Raw genomic sequence first — 18,634 nt, forward strand, 5'->3', positions numbered from 1 at the left:
GAACCCGTGCTCCTCAACAAGAGAAGCCACTTCAATGAGAAGCCTGCTCACCGCAACGAAGAGAAGTCCCCGCTCGCCGCAACTAGAGAAAGCCCTCGTGCAGCAGCAAAGACCCAGCACAGCCAAAAATAAATAAAATAAAATAAATTAATTTTTTAAAAAAAGCTTAAAAAAAACCTGCCTGATGGTTAGGGGTAAGAGTGCAGGTTGGTCACCATGAAAATGAGGATGCAATTTTATGAGAAAGACTCATCAGCATAATTCTAATGAGTTATGGTCTTTGTCATGACAAACGAGAAATTCAGTGGTCTCACCCTAAAGAACATTAAAAAACAACATTACTAAGAGGAAATTGAAAAAGTAATACATGGTAGAGTGATGAGGACAACTTTTTTTCTGATTGACCAGGTAGATAAATATTGCATGCAAGTATCAAAATACATTTAGTTTTGCCACAATAGATATTCTCTTCACAAAAAGCCTATGAATCATCCTGGACTCGTGAGACTGGGTGGTGATTAGCAGATGCCTCTTTAATGACACCTGGCGTGGCTTCATTCCCTCACCCCCTTTTTTCTCCCCCCCCCCCTTTTCTTAGAGCCTTGTTGTTTATACTAATTTAAATTCAGCTTTACAGCCTGAATGCGCTCACAGCAGTAGGTGATGCTAAATGCATGCTGCGCTTTCCTTTTGCTTTTTCGTTTTCGGAGCAGAGAAAGGTTTATTGCAGGGCCAAGCAAGGAGAACAGTGGCTTGCGCTCAAAAAACCCGAATTCCATGCAGTGCTTTCCTTTTTTTTTTTTTTTGGCCACACCCTGCGGCATATGGGATCTTAGTTCCCTGACCAGGGATTGAACCTGTGCCCCCTGCATTGGGAACACAGAGTCTTAACTTCACCACCTCCCACTGCTCCAAAGAATTAGGGATAGTGGAGATCACTGGTCCCTGATTTAGGTTCTTTGCTATCATTGCTGTAGCTCTTTTTTCTCTCATTTGGGAAGAAATATATAATAAACAGTTCATAGGTCCAGGGCTCCATTTAGGAACGTTTACTAAAGCTTCTAAGGACCAAAGCTGAGTCAAACTAAAAAGTGTGCTCCCAAGCAATAAATAACTTTAATCTGATTTAGTCACTTAATCTGGCATCAACAGGCAAAAGCAGAAATACTTCCCCACATTCTAGGTATTTTTTTGCTGTCATCAAAACTTAAAGTCTTAGGCAAAGCCTTGTAAAGGCTTATAATGTTTGTCTCTCTGCAAAATGATGGCTTCACCACAGTTGTGATTCTCTCTTGCAGGGAAAAAGAAAATGTTTTAGCAATTCCACAGTGTTGACAGCTGCAAAGAAAATGAAAAAGAACTCATAGTTTAATTTGTAGTCGTTGGGGAATAGAGAAAAGGGATGATGAAAAGAAATGTTTCCAGTTCATCCTTAAGAATTTGTTTTCTGACACATGGAACATCCTACTGGACAAATATAATGAATATTATAATGACAATGTAAAATCTCTGAATAGATTTGGAAATTGAAGCATTAGATCATATTTATAAGCATTTTCATTTCTTCCCATTGAAAATAACATGAGAAGCTACAAGTCGAAACCAAAGCCATGATGGCTTGAAGGCATTTGCTTTTGTGTGAGATGTCACACTTGTTCCTGTCATAAATAATTACAGACTGAAATATACATTTGTTTTTATTCCAATTAGGACTCGAGATAGGAAAATCATAATGTAGTCACAGATAAAGTGGGGAACTTTGAGAGCATGGTGGAAGGCTGCAGTGAATTCACGTGGATCCTTGTGGCGGAATCAAGATGGCAGAGGTTGACTGTAATCTGGTTGCTGAGGAGGAACATTGTTCTGTGAAAGCTGAAGGGCATTCCCCACTGTGTGCCTGTCATTTCTACTCTGCCGTGGGAAGCAGGCAGTTTCAATTGTGTTCTTGGGGACCAGATGTCCCAAGGGATTTTCATTCCCCCCTACCGCCCTCCACCATAAATAACCCAGCCCTTATTAGGCCTTTTAGCTATCTTCTTTTTCACGATCAAAGTTATTTAAAAACAAAATTTAGGATTGTCAGATATTTCTCAGACTCCCCAAATCTAGAACAGTGCCTGGCACATAATGGGCCCTCAGTAAAGAGAATGCAGCAATCAAATTTTAATAATATTTGTCTTCTTCAAAAATCATTTTTAAAAACTAACACTTTTCAGGAGAATTTAAGAACCTATTTCAATGAAGGGTGAATTCAGCCGTCCAATGACACATCTGAGTATGCAGTCAGTCCTCAGAAGGAGGGACCTCGGGAGGTTCCCTCAAGTCATTGACAATTACAGCAGTTTCCCTGGAGGAGAAAAGAGCAGGCAGGACTCCTGTCAACAGCAGGGGGTTTAGTTTTCTGTAAACTTCTGCCATCTCGACCGTCTTCACTACTGGGAGCCTAGGCTTTCTTTTTCATTAGCAGGTCGCTGGTACCATATTTGACGAGATATACAGAATGCTCCTATTAATGCAGAAGAAAGGATTTTCGTGGATTCAGGTAGCTGGATGATTCCCCAGTCTTCTACAGTGGGGATGAGAGCAACGTGGTGCGGCCCAGTGCTGGGCACTGGGATTTGCTGAGCGAGTGGTGGGTGAGTGAGCATGTAAGTGATCAATTTGTGCATGAGTAAATGCACAAATAAAACAACACGCCTAGTTTTAAACCATTCAGAAGAAAGCAGATAGGTTTAGACAATTGCCTACCTTTTCCAGACAAAGTTGGAGGTGGGTTTTTTTTTCCCTTTTGCTAGAAAATTGCATCAAAAATTCTGCCAGTATGTCTGTATTATCCATTCACATAGGCATACTTTTAATATGCAAAGTATTAATATTTGTATAAACAACCAAACTCACATACTCCAAGCCTTTGGGTAAATGCTAACCATTTGCAATACATTTCCAAGGAGAAGACAGGCATAGCAGAAAGTGGCAAGCTCTCTGTCCATTTCCAAAAAGATCTCTCCAAATTCCACTTCCTTTGCCCAAGGAGAATTGCATTCACGGTGAGAGTCTTGCTTACTTGAGTTTTGTTGGGAGAACCTCTTTGCATCACTGAGTATTTCTTTCCAATCACAGATGAAACCAGTCAACCTTTGGTTCCAACATCATGCCCAATGAAACCTTGAGCTAACATGTAGCTAAATTTAGTCTCCCCTCTTCTGTCTTCCTCATCCCACCTTCTAGTTGCATAAAAAGTAAGCAGAGCAGTAAAAGAAAAACAATGCCATAGAGAAATCAAGAACCCCTAAATAATCCAAAACTTGCCAGTATGCTTCTCGGTGTAGTAAATATATAACTCAGATATAATTTGAAAATTTGTGTTGATGGTGGGTGCCTATACTGTGTTTAAGAAAAGGATTCATTTCCTGGGCACCAATCCCTGTCCACCAGCAACTCCAGGAATAAGCCATGCGGGCAGTTACGATGCCTCCTCACTTCTTTCTCATCTCCATGTAATATCAGCTTGTATAAATTTAATCTTTTGATTATACTCTGGATCAAAGCTTTTGTTAACACTTGAGTGGGAACCCAAACAAAAGAGAAACTAGCACATCTCACAAATACAGTAAAATATTTAAGAACAGATATGATGCATCTTAAAATTTTAAATTAAAACAAACAAAACAAATAAAAAGCACCCCCCTCTAGAGTGTTGAGTTTGCCAGATTCAATTGTAGTATTGTTGTAGTAGGAACTGTCCACTGTTCAGAACAGGGCTACAGCTGCTAACTTCATTTTGCCAAAGGACTCGAGAAAGATTCAGGTCCAGTAAGAATGATCATTGTATCGTTGAGTTGACCCTTGCCTGGGAGGCCTGTCAGTTCCCTGAGATGTGGAGTTCCTTCCACGATGTTTACTGCTAATGGGCTGCATAACTAGGGTTCAGCCTGTGCTCCATAAGCAAATTGTTCCTGTAAAACACCTTTGGAATTGACATTATTCGTCCCATCTTACATCACTGAGATCTAGTAGAATCCTTTCACCCCTGCCTCGTCATTTCTAAGTGGAAAACAAAGGCATACACGTTAGATTTTTTTCTTTCTCAACAGTTAAACAAAAGACTGTTTTCACAGTGTGTTTGGGAATTTGGGGTGAGTCTTGGGTTTCATTAAAGATGAGAGAGGAAATGGAGACCCATAACAGCACATCATCACTATACCTTGGAAATACTGCTGATTACTAATGAGGATAATCTTGCTAACATAACTGTCAAATGACCACGTTGAAATGGTCCTGACCCTGCTGACCTACCTTCTCCTAGGTATCGTTCACTATTTTCTCCTTTGGCGTGCACCGCCTTCCCTGTTAGATTTGTCAGGTTTTCAAAAGCTTCAGAAGAACTTCAGCGACTAAGGCATTTCAGTAGTATCCATTTTTAAGTCCGGAAACGTCAACAATCAGTGCTAAAAATAGCAGCAGCTCCTACTTCTCAGAAATAAACCAAATTCATAGTTTATGGGAAAATGTGTATTCTGCTCACAATTTTGAATTCTCTTACCTCTGGTAGCTTGTTAAATTATCTCCTCTCTTTTCCTCCTGTCCTCCTCTTGCTTCCCTTTCTCCTCTGTTTTTCAAGCATCCTTAGTTAACAAAGTCGTGACAGTGTGATGCACAAGATCTCCTTTTTTAGTGTTATTGATTGACCTTAATAATTAAGGTCAAGACAGTCCCCATTTGTACCTACTTTTAAAATCAACAGATAGCAGTGGCTTAGAAAATACTAATATTCACGAATGAGGTCACGTTTAATTTAGCCAAGTTACTTAAATATAGGCCCAAAATGTTTAAATTTAAAAATGAAAAGGTCGCATTTGACTTCCCTTGCACATACAATGGTGAGTTAGCCCAGAGGAGTGGGAGACTGGGAGACATTTATAAATTTAAATTCCTTTATGTAGTAATCTATGATTATCAACCCCCTTCCCATATAAGTGGGGAAAGAGGACAGAACTGTTACTTGGGGGACCATCAGCAGAGGCTCCCACTGTCCCTCTCAACCTTCCTGGTGGCCATAGGCCCTCCCCTCCCCCTGGAAGAAAGCGGGGGATCTTGCCCCATGACTGCTTTTCAAGGAATACAGTCTCCTGTGGTCACTTTAAATTGCAGATAAGATGCCTAGTCCCCTGACAAAAATCAAAACTTGGAAACTAACAAATTTCCCCACCACCAGTGGCCCCAACTGGGCCTCCTTCCTGCTATTGCCACCGTGGAAAAGGGTAACCCAGTCCCTCTTTCTTCCCCTATTGGAATGACTCTCCTTTCCGCAGCCTGCAGACTCTGTTTCTGACAGGTCAGGTTGAGGTGGGGAGAGGACAGATGGGGGGTAAGAATGGCCCCATTTTGCTGAGCACGATGGCTTCTGCTCTCTGGGCCGACAGATGGCTCAAGCCAGCTCTCAGAGGCACGCTCGTGAGGTCTTCCCAGGCCCCGCTGGGACCTTCCAAGGGCTCATCTTCCAGCTGCCCACTCCCCTCTCAGGGCTTGGTTTTCTCCAAGTCCACTCCTCAGGGCTGTCTCCGTGATGCTGTCCCAGTGCCCATGGCTCAGGGGGTCCTCTGGGACAAGGATTTTAAACGGCTCCTACCCATGGCAATGAGTCCAGGGAAACACATCTCACTTATCATTGGGAGCGTGGCTAGTGCCAATGCACTGAAGCTCCGTTTCCTGTCTCTCTCTTCTTTCCCTTCTTCCTCTCCCTGCCTTTTTCTCTCCTCCCCTGTCAGCTCTTAAAGCCACTGCTTCTCACCTCTAGATTCTTCGGGTGTATATACCCCAAACTGGGGAGACAATACTTATTCAAGCACTTTCATTAATGTTGAGGAGAGGAGAAAGCATCCCATGCCCCATCCCTGAGAGTCAGGAAGACACACAGAATTTCAAAAATTCTCTTTATCTACCCTCACCATGAGCACCTGAGTTCTGGGATTATCTAACTGGTTTTCAGAAATGTCTTCTGTAAAAGCATGAAGATCTAGTCCCTCCTTTGGAACGAAGCACCTATTGAATCTTGGTGCCTCCACCAAAATTCCCAACTTTGCATTCTGTGACAAGACAAGAAAGATTCAATTGTTTTTCACGGTCAACTACTGTTTTCTGTTCTTCAGGGTAAAGTCTTTTCATAGTGAAATTATAACATACAGAAAAATTCAAAAAAGCTTTTTTGCTACTTAGTGCAAAAGCCCAGGAATTACCGCAAAAGCATGTAAGAAAAATGAAGTTATGAACAAACATTTATGGAATACCTCTTTGATTGTTAGAGCACTGTGTTGGGTGCTTTGCCTATGTTAACTTAATTAGTCTGCACAATAACCTTATAAAGTGTGCATTATTGTTCCGATTTTATTGATGAGCAGACTGAGGTTCTAAGAGGTGAAATCATTCACCAGCAATTCCCCACTAGTCAGTGGCAAAGCCTAGACTTGGACCCAGCCAGTGGGGAAATTTTTTCCTCTCTCTCTCTGTATGTTTATCTCTTAAACATTATTAAGAAAAATTACCTTTAATGGCTTTTTTTTTTTTTTTTTTTAATGGCTGTGTTGGGTCTTCGTTTCTGTGTGAGGGCTTTCTCTAGTTGCGGCAAGCGGGGGCCATTCTTCATCGCGGTGCGCGGGCCTCTCACTATCGCGGCCTCTCACTATCGCGGCCTCTCTTGTTGCGGAGCACAGGCTCCAGACGCGCAGGCTCAGTAGTTGTGGTTCACGGGCCTAGTATCTCCGTGGCATGTGGGATCGTCCCAGACTAGGGCTCGAACCCGTGTCCCCTGCATTGGCAGGCAGATTCTCAACCACTGCGCCACCAGGGAAACCCCCCTTTAATGGCTTTTAAGAAGCTTTTAGGGGAGAGGATTTTTTACTGTTGTTATTGCTGTTTTTACAACATCAGTTTTCATGCAGATTATCCTTCTCATAATGTGAGTCAAAGTGACATTTTAAAGTTCATGACACCTCCAATTCTTTACTCTTGTCTGTGAGTGTGTTTCTAAAGTTGAAGCCAAATAGTAGAGGGATCTTAATTCTAACTGACAGTGAGAAACATTGAGCAGGTAGGTATTCTGAGAGGTGGAATACCTATCTATACCCATAAAATAAGCATTAAAACACATGCTGTAAAAAGCTCTTTCTCACAGTTCCTCATTAAGAAATTGTGCGTCATCCATTTCTTGCCAGTAGGTCTAAGATAATTTGTCTCATGTCCTGGCCTTTAGTTATGCCACCTTCAGACACACCACCATTTCCTATGCCCATACCCTTGCCAGATATTATTAATTAATCAAGGCACTGTTTCTTCCTGAACCTCGAACCTCCCGAGCTCCAGGAAGCCATGGCCAATTGATTGGTGTTGCCTGCAAGATTGTTTGTCCTTTGTTGAGTGTCTTCCTCTAATTAAACTCTTTCATCTGCTTATCCTCATGCCTTTACTATCTCTGGTTCAGGTTCTCCAATAGAAACCCTCTAAATATTCACACTTCTCTTGTTCCCCATCTTGGACGCAGCTATGTGCAAGAAGGCACTAGATTGCATGTCACAAAAATAAATTTTGTTTGGGAAATGGTTGCATTCTCCTACTCTTCCTGGATCAACATCCTAATCAGAGCTGCCAACATAACTCTACGTAAGTTTAACCTTAAACCTGGGAGCCCATGAGACCGAAATGAACGTATTATATAAAGAAGACAAAAATCATCCCTTGGAGGAAGAGAGAACGGTGACTGTGACCAGACCAGAAAGCAAGGGGAAGGAGACTGGTGATGGCTCACCAGCAGCTCCTCAGCTCTCAGATGCTAGAAGCTCTATGTTCGAGAATGGACACAGTAATGCCCTGTGTGAACAAAAGCCTCTTGACCAAAAAGTGTTGAGGTTACACAAATATTGGGCAAAGAATCGTCTCAGCTGATGGACTGAAAGCCCTGCAAAGTCACCGATTTCCAGCATTGACAGGTTTCCTTTTCTTAAAGATATGTGCAACAGAATTACTTGTCACATTGACATCTGTAATCACATTCTCCGTGGCAGAGTTTAACAGCATGTCATAGGCTATTACGACATGGGGCGCATCAGACAACTTGTCTGGTTGCCCTGGGCTTCTGTGATACCACCCTCAACTGCTGCTGATGACACCTGCATGCCAGCAGTGAATAAATTCAGCACCCGTTCACCTCCATCAGTCATAATCCGTCCCTACTGAATACCTCAACTAGACTGGGGTCCATAAGGGCATCGTAATGATCACATGGTAACCCAAGGCGTTTCGTGGCTCTGAATCGCTGGGGGTTGCCACAATCACAAGGTAGTCTTTATGGTGGGTTAAATTATAACTACTACTGAATAACGATAGCACACTGATACCTAACATAAGCCACCTCCATTCTTATGGAAATAGGGAGACGTGCTAATGAACACTAGTAATCATTTTAGTGATTGTTTTTAGTTTCTCTTACAACACGGACTTTATTCTCCATTGCAGTTTATGCTCTTAACTCCTATAAGCAAAGAGACAAGTGAACATGAACTGCAACAACCAAATAAGTGCCCTGTCAGGGAGGCCGGAACTCTTTTAGGTCACAAATTATCATTACAATACCATCGTCCTGGTTAAAGCATTCATCAGAGATGAATCATTACCCTCGGAGTCAGGGCAAAGACAGAGGGGATCATTGCAAACGATGCCTGTGCTATTTGCTGTGGGATTGATGGGGCAGTAACTTGACTCAAAATTTTCTAATGTTGCAACCTAGGCATAAAATAGGCCATGCTTTTTGAATTGAAGTGGAAGGCAACGAGTCAAGCAACCCCTGTATGAAGGATTCATTGAAGCCTTTTGCTTCACACTTGGGTGACTACAGTAGCATCCTAGTGACTGATCTCCTGGTCTGTAGTCTCTCGACACTCTAGTCCATTCTCGCCACATGGTCACATTCCCAGCTGAAAGAGCTCCATTTCAGTACCCTTCCCCACGCCCCCCCTCAAAAACCATTCATCGGAATCTCTTGCCTGGAGGGAATTTGACCCTTCCAGGGTGACCTGTCACTTGCCCAATGTCTGAACCCTCTTTTGCATGCAAACTCGTTAACTCACCACCGCCATGTTTCTCACCTCTTGTTTGGAATGGATCCTCTGCCTTGCCAAATCCTCACCGAACCTCCAAGACCGGTGTTCTGCCCCCATTTCTTCTATGAAGTCTTCCAAGCCATCCATCTTCATCTTTCTTCCTCTGAAATCACTCATTCGTTCCCAGTATTTTTCTGAGCACTGACCACGTGAGTAGAGAGATTTTTGTCAGATAGTCCTTGCTACTCGTTTGGTGTATATCATTTCTCCGTTGGATTGTTAGAATCTTTGCATGTAATGTGCCTGTCTTATCGCCCCCTCCCCTGCCCCAGTTGGATCTTCCTGGTGCCTTACATAGAGAAGGGTCTGCAGGTACCAGACTGCTCTGCCAGAGTCCTCAGCATCTCAGGAGAGCTGGAATTTGTCTTGTGTGTCCAATGCCTGCATCCGGAGTCCCAGCCTAGTGGCCTTGTTTGCTCAGTGACATGCCCTTCCATCATGACGTCTCCTTGCAGTAAATCCCTACCTCTGGGAACCGGAAAATCAAACTCCAAAAGCTAGTCCCAGAACTACAAGCGTTTTAAAAGCGGCCTCTTTCTATCTTTGCCCTCAAATCACCTTTTCAAACCCCAGTTTTGATTTCCTGATTTAGTTGCAACATGTGTAGATGCAAATATTTCCCTTGAATAGCGAAAGGCCTTTCATTTAAAATCTGAGTTTCTCAGGTCAAAGAGCCTCCCGCTTTGCTGCCTGGATTCCTCTCATTTCCTTCTTGGAAGTCAGAGTCCGAGGAGGAGTTTCCGTGCGATCTATGGAAGCGCTGAAAGGAATCGGAGCCGCCTAAGCAAAATTGGCACATCTGACAAGTTTTCAACAACGCAGTGTGTGACTGTCTCCACACTTGGATGCATGGGAACAAATGAAAGTGAGCGAGTTGTAAGGCATTGGGGAATATTAGAAAATTCCCCGCAAAGCACTGCCACGTGTTTGACACACTGAGATGATGATCCCAACTCCCCTGAAAGAGGAACAAAAATGAAAAACGCTCAACTTCACGGAAGCCTTCCTGACTTGAGAACCACCCTCCCCTGCCCTGCCACCTCACAGGCACAACCTTCCTATGAAAGTGTTCCCTCCGTCAGGCCGTTGCAGGTCCCTCTGGCTCTGACACTAGCACTGTCCTACCCTCTGTAAGTGATGCTAGGGCCCAGGAAAGAAGAGAGGAATGAAGGGGGGGGGGGACAAAAAGTGGCACCATGTTTTAGCAATGTCACCGTGCAGTACTGGCAAGTGAGGCTGCACCCGGGGAAGAGGCTGGTAAGATGTTCGCGTTTGCCTTTCTTCTTCTCTCCACCCAGGATGCAGGCAGAGCCTCTCATTACCGCCAGGTGAGCGCTGACTCGTGTCAGTCTTCTCAGGTGCAGAAAGCCACGCCTGCATCACGGTGTGTTCTGTGGCTGTCAGGTGCCTTGCCTCCCTCTGAAGCCTTCTCCCAGGCTAAACACGCTGACATCCTGCCTAAAATAGAACCCGCAACCCTGCCACCTAAATGAAGCCGGCTTCCTTCCGTAGGCTTTCAACTGGGGCCAATCAGGTGGAGCAGGGCTTCCCAGGCCCAAGACACGAGGAAGCCAGAGGCGATGGGTCAGCCGCTGAGCTTTCACAGTGCACTGGGGGCAAGGGGGGTTGCACACTTCATGGTGCAAGTGAGGAAAGCGGAAGTAGCCAGCCTCAGAGCAGGACAAGGAGCCTGCTCCCCAGGCCTCCCCGCCGTTGCCTGTGGGGTCATAGGAACAGCCTTTGAATCCTGGGGTGCTTAATGCAAGACCACTCATCAATAGAATACTTACGTGCCCTGATCTATTGATGTGGACTCCTCCTGACCTTGCCGGCGCGGATGGGACACGCTCACGGCCAGTGCTGCTGGGGGGACAGCGCAGCCTTGCTCAGCGAGACAGCGGAGCTGCAGACTCCCTGCGGGACCGCTGACCACTCTCACGTAATTACTTGACCTCTATCGGCAGCCTTTCACAACTGCCATGGAGACTAGATATTCGCACAGCTCCTTCATTAGCGCCCTCCCACAGGGGCTTTTGTGGTAGAAACATGGCCTGCCAAGTGAGGAGGGGGGCGTCTCTCCATCCTGATCTTTGGCACTGAATCCTGTGGTCTCGCAGGTCCTCTGCGGTGCCAATTGTATCTGGAGTCCAAGGGACAGCTGAGTCCAGAAACCGTTCCTTCCAAAGACAGTTATTGAGAAACTGTGTTCAAAGCCCTGCTTGGGGTACTGTGGGCATAGAAAACGGCATCGTTTATAAACTTAGTCTACAAGCAGCTGATCGTCTGGTGGGAAACTGCGAACAGGATGCAGGGCCTTTCCTAAGAGCAGGTGCCCTCCCGTGTCCTCCCTGTGGTAGGAGTCAGGTGACATTTAGAAAGTGAGCACATGGGGGGCCAGACCTGGCCTCCAGCTCTGCCACTTGCAAACTCCTCCCTGACCCTCCACTGTCTTGTCAACTAACAAGGGGCAGGACTAGGGCCCACGGGACTGAGCTGTTGTGAGAATGTGGAATGAATGGAAACCGTATCCATGACAGCACTTCCTAAGGCAGTATTATTAATGTGTCGCGGTGGCCCCTAGGCCGAGTCACCACAGCTCACATCTGGGAAGCGGCCCTGGAAGACGACCAGCAGAGCAGGGCTGTGTGACCATCCTGTGGTACCTGGAGGGAAAGCGTCCAACCCGAGCTCCACAGCTTTCCCCAGGAGAGTCCATGACGTCGGGAAACGGAGATCATAGTTTCTTTGTTTACAGATCAGATTTTTGGTTTTCTCCCTAACCCAAAGCAAGCTTACAGATTAGATTCGTCCCTGTCAGTGGACGGGGACAAATGTGGTCTACGAATGTGGTCAGTGTTTCCAGACCTTATAGACTCCTCTGCTCATGCTCCCTTTCTCCTAACACGGTGGTTGGATCCAGCCAGGCCTCTGCTGTGCTGCGCCACGCCACCCCTTTACGGAAGGCAGAGGCTACCAGGTGCAAAGAACAGCCTCCCCCCCACCTGCCACAGAAGCCTCGGTCCTCTAACCTTTGGGGCCAGTTTAAAACACATCATCTAAAATGCACTTTGAGGACCTCCCTGGTGGCGCAGTGGTTAAGAATCCGCCTGCCAACGCAGGGGACGCGGGTTCGAGCCCTGGTCCGGGAAGACCCCACATGCCGCGGAGCCACTAAGCCCGTGCGCCACAGCTACTGAGCCTGTGCTCTAGAGCCCGCGAGCCACAACTACTGAGCCCCCGTGCTACAACTACTGAAGCCCATGCACCTAGAGCCTGTGCTCTGCAACAAGAGAAACCACTGCAATGGGAAGCCCACGCACCACAACGAAGAGTAGCCCCCGCTCGCCGCAACTAGAGAAAGCGCGCGCACAGCAACAAACACCCAACGCAGCCAAAAATAAATAAATTAATTAATGTAATTAAATCTATTTTAAAGACTAAATAAATAAAAAATAAAATGCACTTTTAAAAAATTTTCAGCCCTTGGTAGTCATTTCACCTCTATTTTGAGTTTCAAATATTCGTTTATGACCCCAGTTCTCTCCAGCCTTCAGAAAGCGTAGGCTCCTTGACAATGCTGTAGAGGAGGTGGCAGCGCTGGGAATGCACTCCTGTGTCCCTGACTCCAGGACCCGGGCCCTCAACCACTGTGAGCACCAGGGTGCTGCTGGGGTGTCAGGGCGCTGGCCCCCGACCTTGAGAGAGGAGCAGGATGTCGGGGAAGGGAAGGAGGGGTGGAGGGAGCAGGGGAGACCCGAGCAAAGGAGAGGATGTCAGGGAGCGCACTGTGTGTGAGCAGCCCTGTGGGGAAGGGGTGCAGCTCCCCAGCCAGACGAGGGCCTTCAGTGCGTCAGGAGTCCACCCTCCATCTGCTTCTGAGACAGAGCAGGTATCTGTGCTGCCCTGGCAGCATTCACATGTTTCTGCCCTCACTGATGCTTGATTTTTTTTTTTAACTTTTATTTTATATTGGAGTATAGTGGATTTACAGTGTTGTGCTAGATTCAAGTGTACAGCAAAGTGACTCATATACATATACATATACCTGTTCTTTTTCAGATTCTTTTCCCAGATAGGTTATTACACAGTGTTGAGTAGAGTTCCCTGTGCTGTACAGTAGGGCCTTGTTGATTATTTTATATACAGTAGTGTGTATCTGTTAATTCGTGATTTTATTTTTATATGATATTTTCCCCTTCCCTCCACGTGCTCGGTCCATGTGTGTTTCTCTCTCCCTCAGATGCTCATCCTCTGCCACTTTCTTCCACACCCACATCTCCAGATCTGTTCAAGGATTATGAATCGGCTCTCAGGGAGCCTCTGATAGAGGCCAGGGCATGAGCGGTCTTCGGGTGCATGTGCAGACCCTGAACAGAGCCCGGAACCTCACCTGTGGGCCTGTCTCTTGCAGATTATTGGGACCATTCCTCTGATGCCGAATCCGGGGCCATCGAGCCAAGCAGCAAGCGGCACTCAGGGCCTTCAGGTGCAGCCGATCACCCCCCAGCTCCTGACCAACGCCCAGGGCCAGATCATCGCCACGGTCATCGGGAACCAGGTCCTGCCAGTGATCAACACCCAGGGCATCACGCTCTCCCCCATCAAGCCCGGTCAGCAGGTAAGGGCTCCAGGTCCAGGCAGCCGTGGCTACCTGGGCACCTCTCCTGACCGCCCTTCTTCTGTTTGGGCTCAGTCAATGAAAAGTCATTTTTAAATTAGAAAATACTTAATCCCACTAATCCTAACATATCAATACTTATAAAAAAGCAAGTAGCTTTATTCTTCATTATTAGTGAATATGGGTGATAACTATTAAATAGCTGCTAATCTACAAATATGAATATATTCAATTATAACAGAGACAATGGCCTGAAATTCAATAGATATGTGTTCTTATTTATCTCTGCTTAGCTGATACTTAACTTTCAATTTTAAAAGTGGTCAAGAAGAAACCAAGACCACTTATGTCTTAACTGTAAATGGGAAAAAAAAGTATTAAACACCAAGCGATCCCAACCTGATGCTTCTGAGAGTGCTGCCTACACATTAGGGAATGGGGGCTTCCCTGGTGGCACAGTGGTTGAGAATCCGCCTGCCAATGCAGGGGACACGGGTTCGAGCCCTGGTCCGGGAGGATCCCACATGTCGCGGAGCAACTAGGCCCGTGAGCCACAACTACTGAGCCTGTGCTCTAGAGCCCACAGGCCACAACTTCTGAGCCCACGTGCCACAGCTACTGAAACCTAGAGCCCGTGCTCCGGAACAAGAGAAGCCACTGCACTGAGAAGCCCACGCACCACAACGAAGACTAGCCCCCGCTCGCTGCAACTAGAGAAAGCCCGCACGCAGCAGTGAAGGCCCAACGCAGCCAAAAATAAATAAATAAATAAATTTTTTTAAAAATAAAAGATAAAATAATTATCTTATCTTTAAAAAAAAAATTAGGGAATGAAAAATAGGAAGTTCCAACTGGTAGAATTTCATTAAAACCATGACAATCCAGTTCATTTTTTCCATTCAAATATCAATCAAGCACTTTCCTGTATGTTATACTAGAGGCTGGGTACACAGCCCTGAAGAAGACAGACATGGTCCCTGACCTCATGGAACTTCTGATTAATTCAACAAACCTATTTTGATAACCCACTCTACAGCAGGCCCCTGCTTAATAAGAAACAGGGGTAAAAGAGTGACGCTTTCTGGTCTTAAGGAGCTTGTAGTCTTGTAGAGGACACAGATACATGAGCACAGTCCCACTGTGCAATAAAACAATGTCCTGGGACCTCCCTGGCGGTCCAGTGGTTAGGACTCCGTGCTTCCACTGCAGGGGGCCCGGGTTCGATCCCTGGTAGGGGAACTAAGATCCCATAAGCCATCCAGCACGGCCATAAATAAGTAAGTAAATAAACAAACAAGCAAATAAATAAACCAGAATGTCCTGTAACCGGACAGGTGTGCACAAAGTTTAGTATCATCACAGAGATAGGAGTGACCAACTTTGTCCAGAGAGTTTTGAGTCCTCACAGAGAAAATGGTTTGGAACTGAGTCTTGATGGATGAGTAGGAGTCAACCAGGTAAATGATGGGTCAACAACATTCCAGACAGTGGGACCAGCAGGCACGGAGGCAGGGAAACGTGAAGGAGGACGGAGTGTTGAGAAACAGAAGGAAGGTTCCTGTGATTGAACATAGAGGGAGTCTGAGGACAGTCATGGAAGGGGCTTCATATTCAAACTGAAAAGGATGGGCTTTGTCCCTGTGTGATCATGAACACATTACACATCATCTTTGTGCCTCGGTTTTCTCATCTGTAAAATGGGGAAATGCCAGCACCTACCTCACACAGCAGTTAGGAGGCCTCTCTTACTCCTGCTGGTTCTCGCTCTGAATCTAAACCACTGCCTGGGGAGCCAAGGTCCCCACCGCCCTCTTCTTCGTCAGCTTCCTCGCAGGCAGCGGGACAGTCCCTGGCGAATGTGTCGTGAGGACTTCCACCCCCACCCCTTGCCCCCGTCTCTCAGCTATTTTCTTTCTTTTACTATTTACAAGATTCCATTGTATTCTCTACCTTCTAAATAGTTCCCCCAAGGGACTTCCCTGGCGGTCCAGTGGTTAAGACTCCACGCTCCCAGTGCAGGGGGTGCAGGTTCGATCCCTGGTCGGGGAACTAAGATCCCGCATGTCGCGTGGCCAATAAATGAATAAATAAATAGTTCCCCCAAATAAAGGCAAGATTGTCCATGTTTCACTGGCTTTTTAATCCCTATTTCCGTCTGTTCAAACTTATGTTCAAAATTATCTCTGGGGGCAGAAATGAGAAGATCAGCCTCTTTTCGTACAATCTGCTAAAAACTATTTTCTGTCAGCGAAGCCAAGTTGTAAATTGCCAAGAAGGTGAGGATTATTTAGAGATCCACAACATTTAATACAAAGTAGCTCTCACTCTCACCTTGAATTTCTAAGGAGGGTGTGTGGGTGATAGACCATTGCTGTTACATAAGATGACAGCTCTAGATTTGGGGTAGTACAGTCTCGCTCCAGAAGGCCCTAACCAAGAAACGGCAAGTAAGAGGCGGGTGTGGTGCCACTCCTCAAACCGTCGCCCGCAATCAGCATCATGAATCCATTTCCACAGTCTCTCCCGCGAGCACAGATGCACCTCAGAAGCTTCCTCACCGCACCTGGTGGCCCCTGGAACGAAGCCTCATTACCACGGTGGGAACGCCTCGTCCTCTGCAGGCCTAACCTGCACCATCGTCCTTGTCACTGTAGAATCAGAGATCTCGCAACTGGAAAGAAACAGCCAGCCTCTAGGGGGTGTGCCTTGCACCTCCAACTCGTGTCAGTTGCAACCAGCCTCCCAGAGAGCAAGGCTCTCCTTGCCCGTGTAGAAGCGTGCGTCTCTCATATATGTGCATGCTGAGAGGACACGTGTGCACGGCTGAAAAGAGTGACATGCAGACCTTCCTGAATCCTCAAGTCGCGGCAGAGACCCATGGGCCCGTCCCGTTGTTCAAGGCATGTGCCAGTGGTCTATCCAAGTCCCAGAAAGATCAAGGGAACCGTTGATGAAGCTGGTGAGAAATACCAGGAAAATGGCGGCAATTAGATGAATGACTATTACTGTTTCTTGGCATGAGCTCTGATTGAAACACCTTGGAATGTGTAGTAAAGTTAACAAGTTGGGTGAATCGACAGGAAATACTCAAGTCTGAGTCCCAGATATAAAAGTGGGGATTCTGAGGAGAGTGGATCATAAAATGCCCAGAGTCCAAAAGTAAAAAGGTCACAACTGGAGGTATAAGGATAGTGGTCTTCAATTTTTCTTTAAATATTACCCTTTACATTGAAGAAATACAATATGGACAACCACTAAAAACTAAAGGATTTCTATCGAACAGTAGAGAAGTTTCTTAGTTTATTTTTTTCATGTGATTTATGACAAATGCTTCATCTCACAAGAGCATAGTTCCAACAGTAAAATATGTCATAAATTACAGGAGCAGAGAGTTCCCTAACTCATACTCAGAAGTCCACTTTTATGGAGTGAAGTACAGAGCTCTTGGGCCAGACGACATGGGGTGATTTGTTTTAATTTAATAAAAGTAATTACATCTTTAATTTTTATACCTGCCTGCCACTAATTAGAAGAGCCTGAATAAAATCTGAGTGAAGAGTCAACCAGTCTTGATGATGATTTATTCCAGTGATGAAAGATTGAGAACCTGCCACGTTATCATCTGAAATACAAACAGTATTTTTAAAAAAATATATACCAGGACCTGATAGCCCTAGATATCACATCAGAGATCCTTGGTGAGCAATGCAAGAAAATAAGAGTGAGAAAAGGACTAGATAAAAATGAGAGACAGAGAGAGAGAGGGGATATCTTTCTGTGCATGAAACAAATTACTTAATACAAAAATAGTTGGCGGGAGCTCAAAAGTAACCTTTTGTTCCCTCCATGGGACTCTGCAGCTTCAAAAGCCAGAGTCACCCAGGTGCCCGGGGTTTGCTCGTACTATCCTGTGACTGTGAATTAATGATTTCTTCATGAGCAGCACAGTCATGATTTTGTGTATATTTATTCTTCCTCTGACTAAATCCCAACAAAAGTTAATGGGAGGGTTTTTTTTAGTGTCATTAAGGAAATAGAGACATTTGAAAGGGAAAACGTTCTGATTTGTAAAATCAAAGCATTGAAATTTTTCAAAAATTAAATACCATAGCTATAATACTTGGAGACTACCACCCATGAAGGCACGCAATTGTTCTTCAAAATGTAATCTTGGTGCCAATAGGAAGACAAAGGAAAGTGGTTTATTGAACTTAGCTCTCTAAAATGCCATATGATTATCCAAATCCATCCATTCTTTTCAAGTAAAAAAAAATGTACTCACTTCCCTGTTTTTCCCCAGCCCTTACCTGAATCAGTAGTCCCCAGTTTTTTCTTGGAGCCACCCAGAATGAGACCCAAATGAGGCATTTCTACCCACAAGGGATCTACAGTAGTGTAGGGGTTTCCTAGATGGATGAAATGTGTGTCAGTGAACCCAATACAAAACAGACCTTTGACCTTCCAGCCACATGTCTGGGCATCTCACCGCTATGGTCTCCCCTTGTCACTCCGGCTGAGCTCAGCTGACGGGGCAGGCTCCCTGCACACCCTGTGCCCCTGGCCTGGAATGCCTCTCCCACCTCCTCTGTCTGGGGAGCTCCCGCCACTGTCCCTCTGCCCAGGATCCCTCCTTCGTGAAGCTTCCCTGCATCATTCCCTCACCTCTGACTTCCCCTTGCTCCATTCACTGTCATCAACCTGTACTGTCACTATGCGTCTGCACCTGAAAGGAGGCTGAGACCAGACCGATTCAGCCTTGCTCAGGACCCCGCCCACGCTGGGCGCTCCATCCATCATGTTCAAATTTAATTGTTGCCAAACTATAGTGTTTCCTTGTCCGGGACGCCAGATCCCAGAGCCATGC

At 45.6% G+C, this 18,634-nt stretch overlaps 1 protein-coding gene across 2 annotated transcripts in view; it reads left to right on the forward strand.

Annotated features, from left to right (window-relative positions):
* The window catches only part of POU6F2 (POU class 6 homeobox 2), a 451,109-nt gene that overhangs the window by 414,802 nt on the left and 17,673 nt on the right, over positions 1-18,634 (forward strand). For both annotated transcript variants that reach the window (XM_057550212.1, XM_057550213.1), the window contains one exon: positions 13,564-13,770. In XM_057550212.1, coding sequence (XP_057406195.1) covers positions 13,564-13,770 — 207 coding nt within the window. The remainder of the gene's footprint in view (positions 1-13,563; positions 13,771-18,634) is intronic.

This window comes from Balaenoptera acutorostrata, chromosome 7, assembly GCF_949987535.1.
Source record: "Balaenoptera acutorostrata chromosome 7, mBalAcu1.1, whole genome shotgun sequence".
NCBI classification, from domain to species: domain Eukaryota; kingdom Metazoa; phylum Chordata; class Mammalia; order Artiodactyla; family Balaenopteridae; genus Balaenoptera; species Balaenoptera acutorostrata.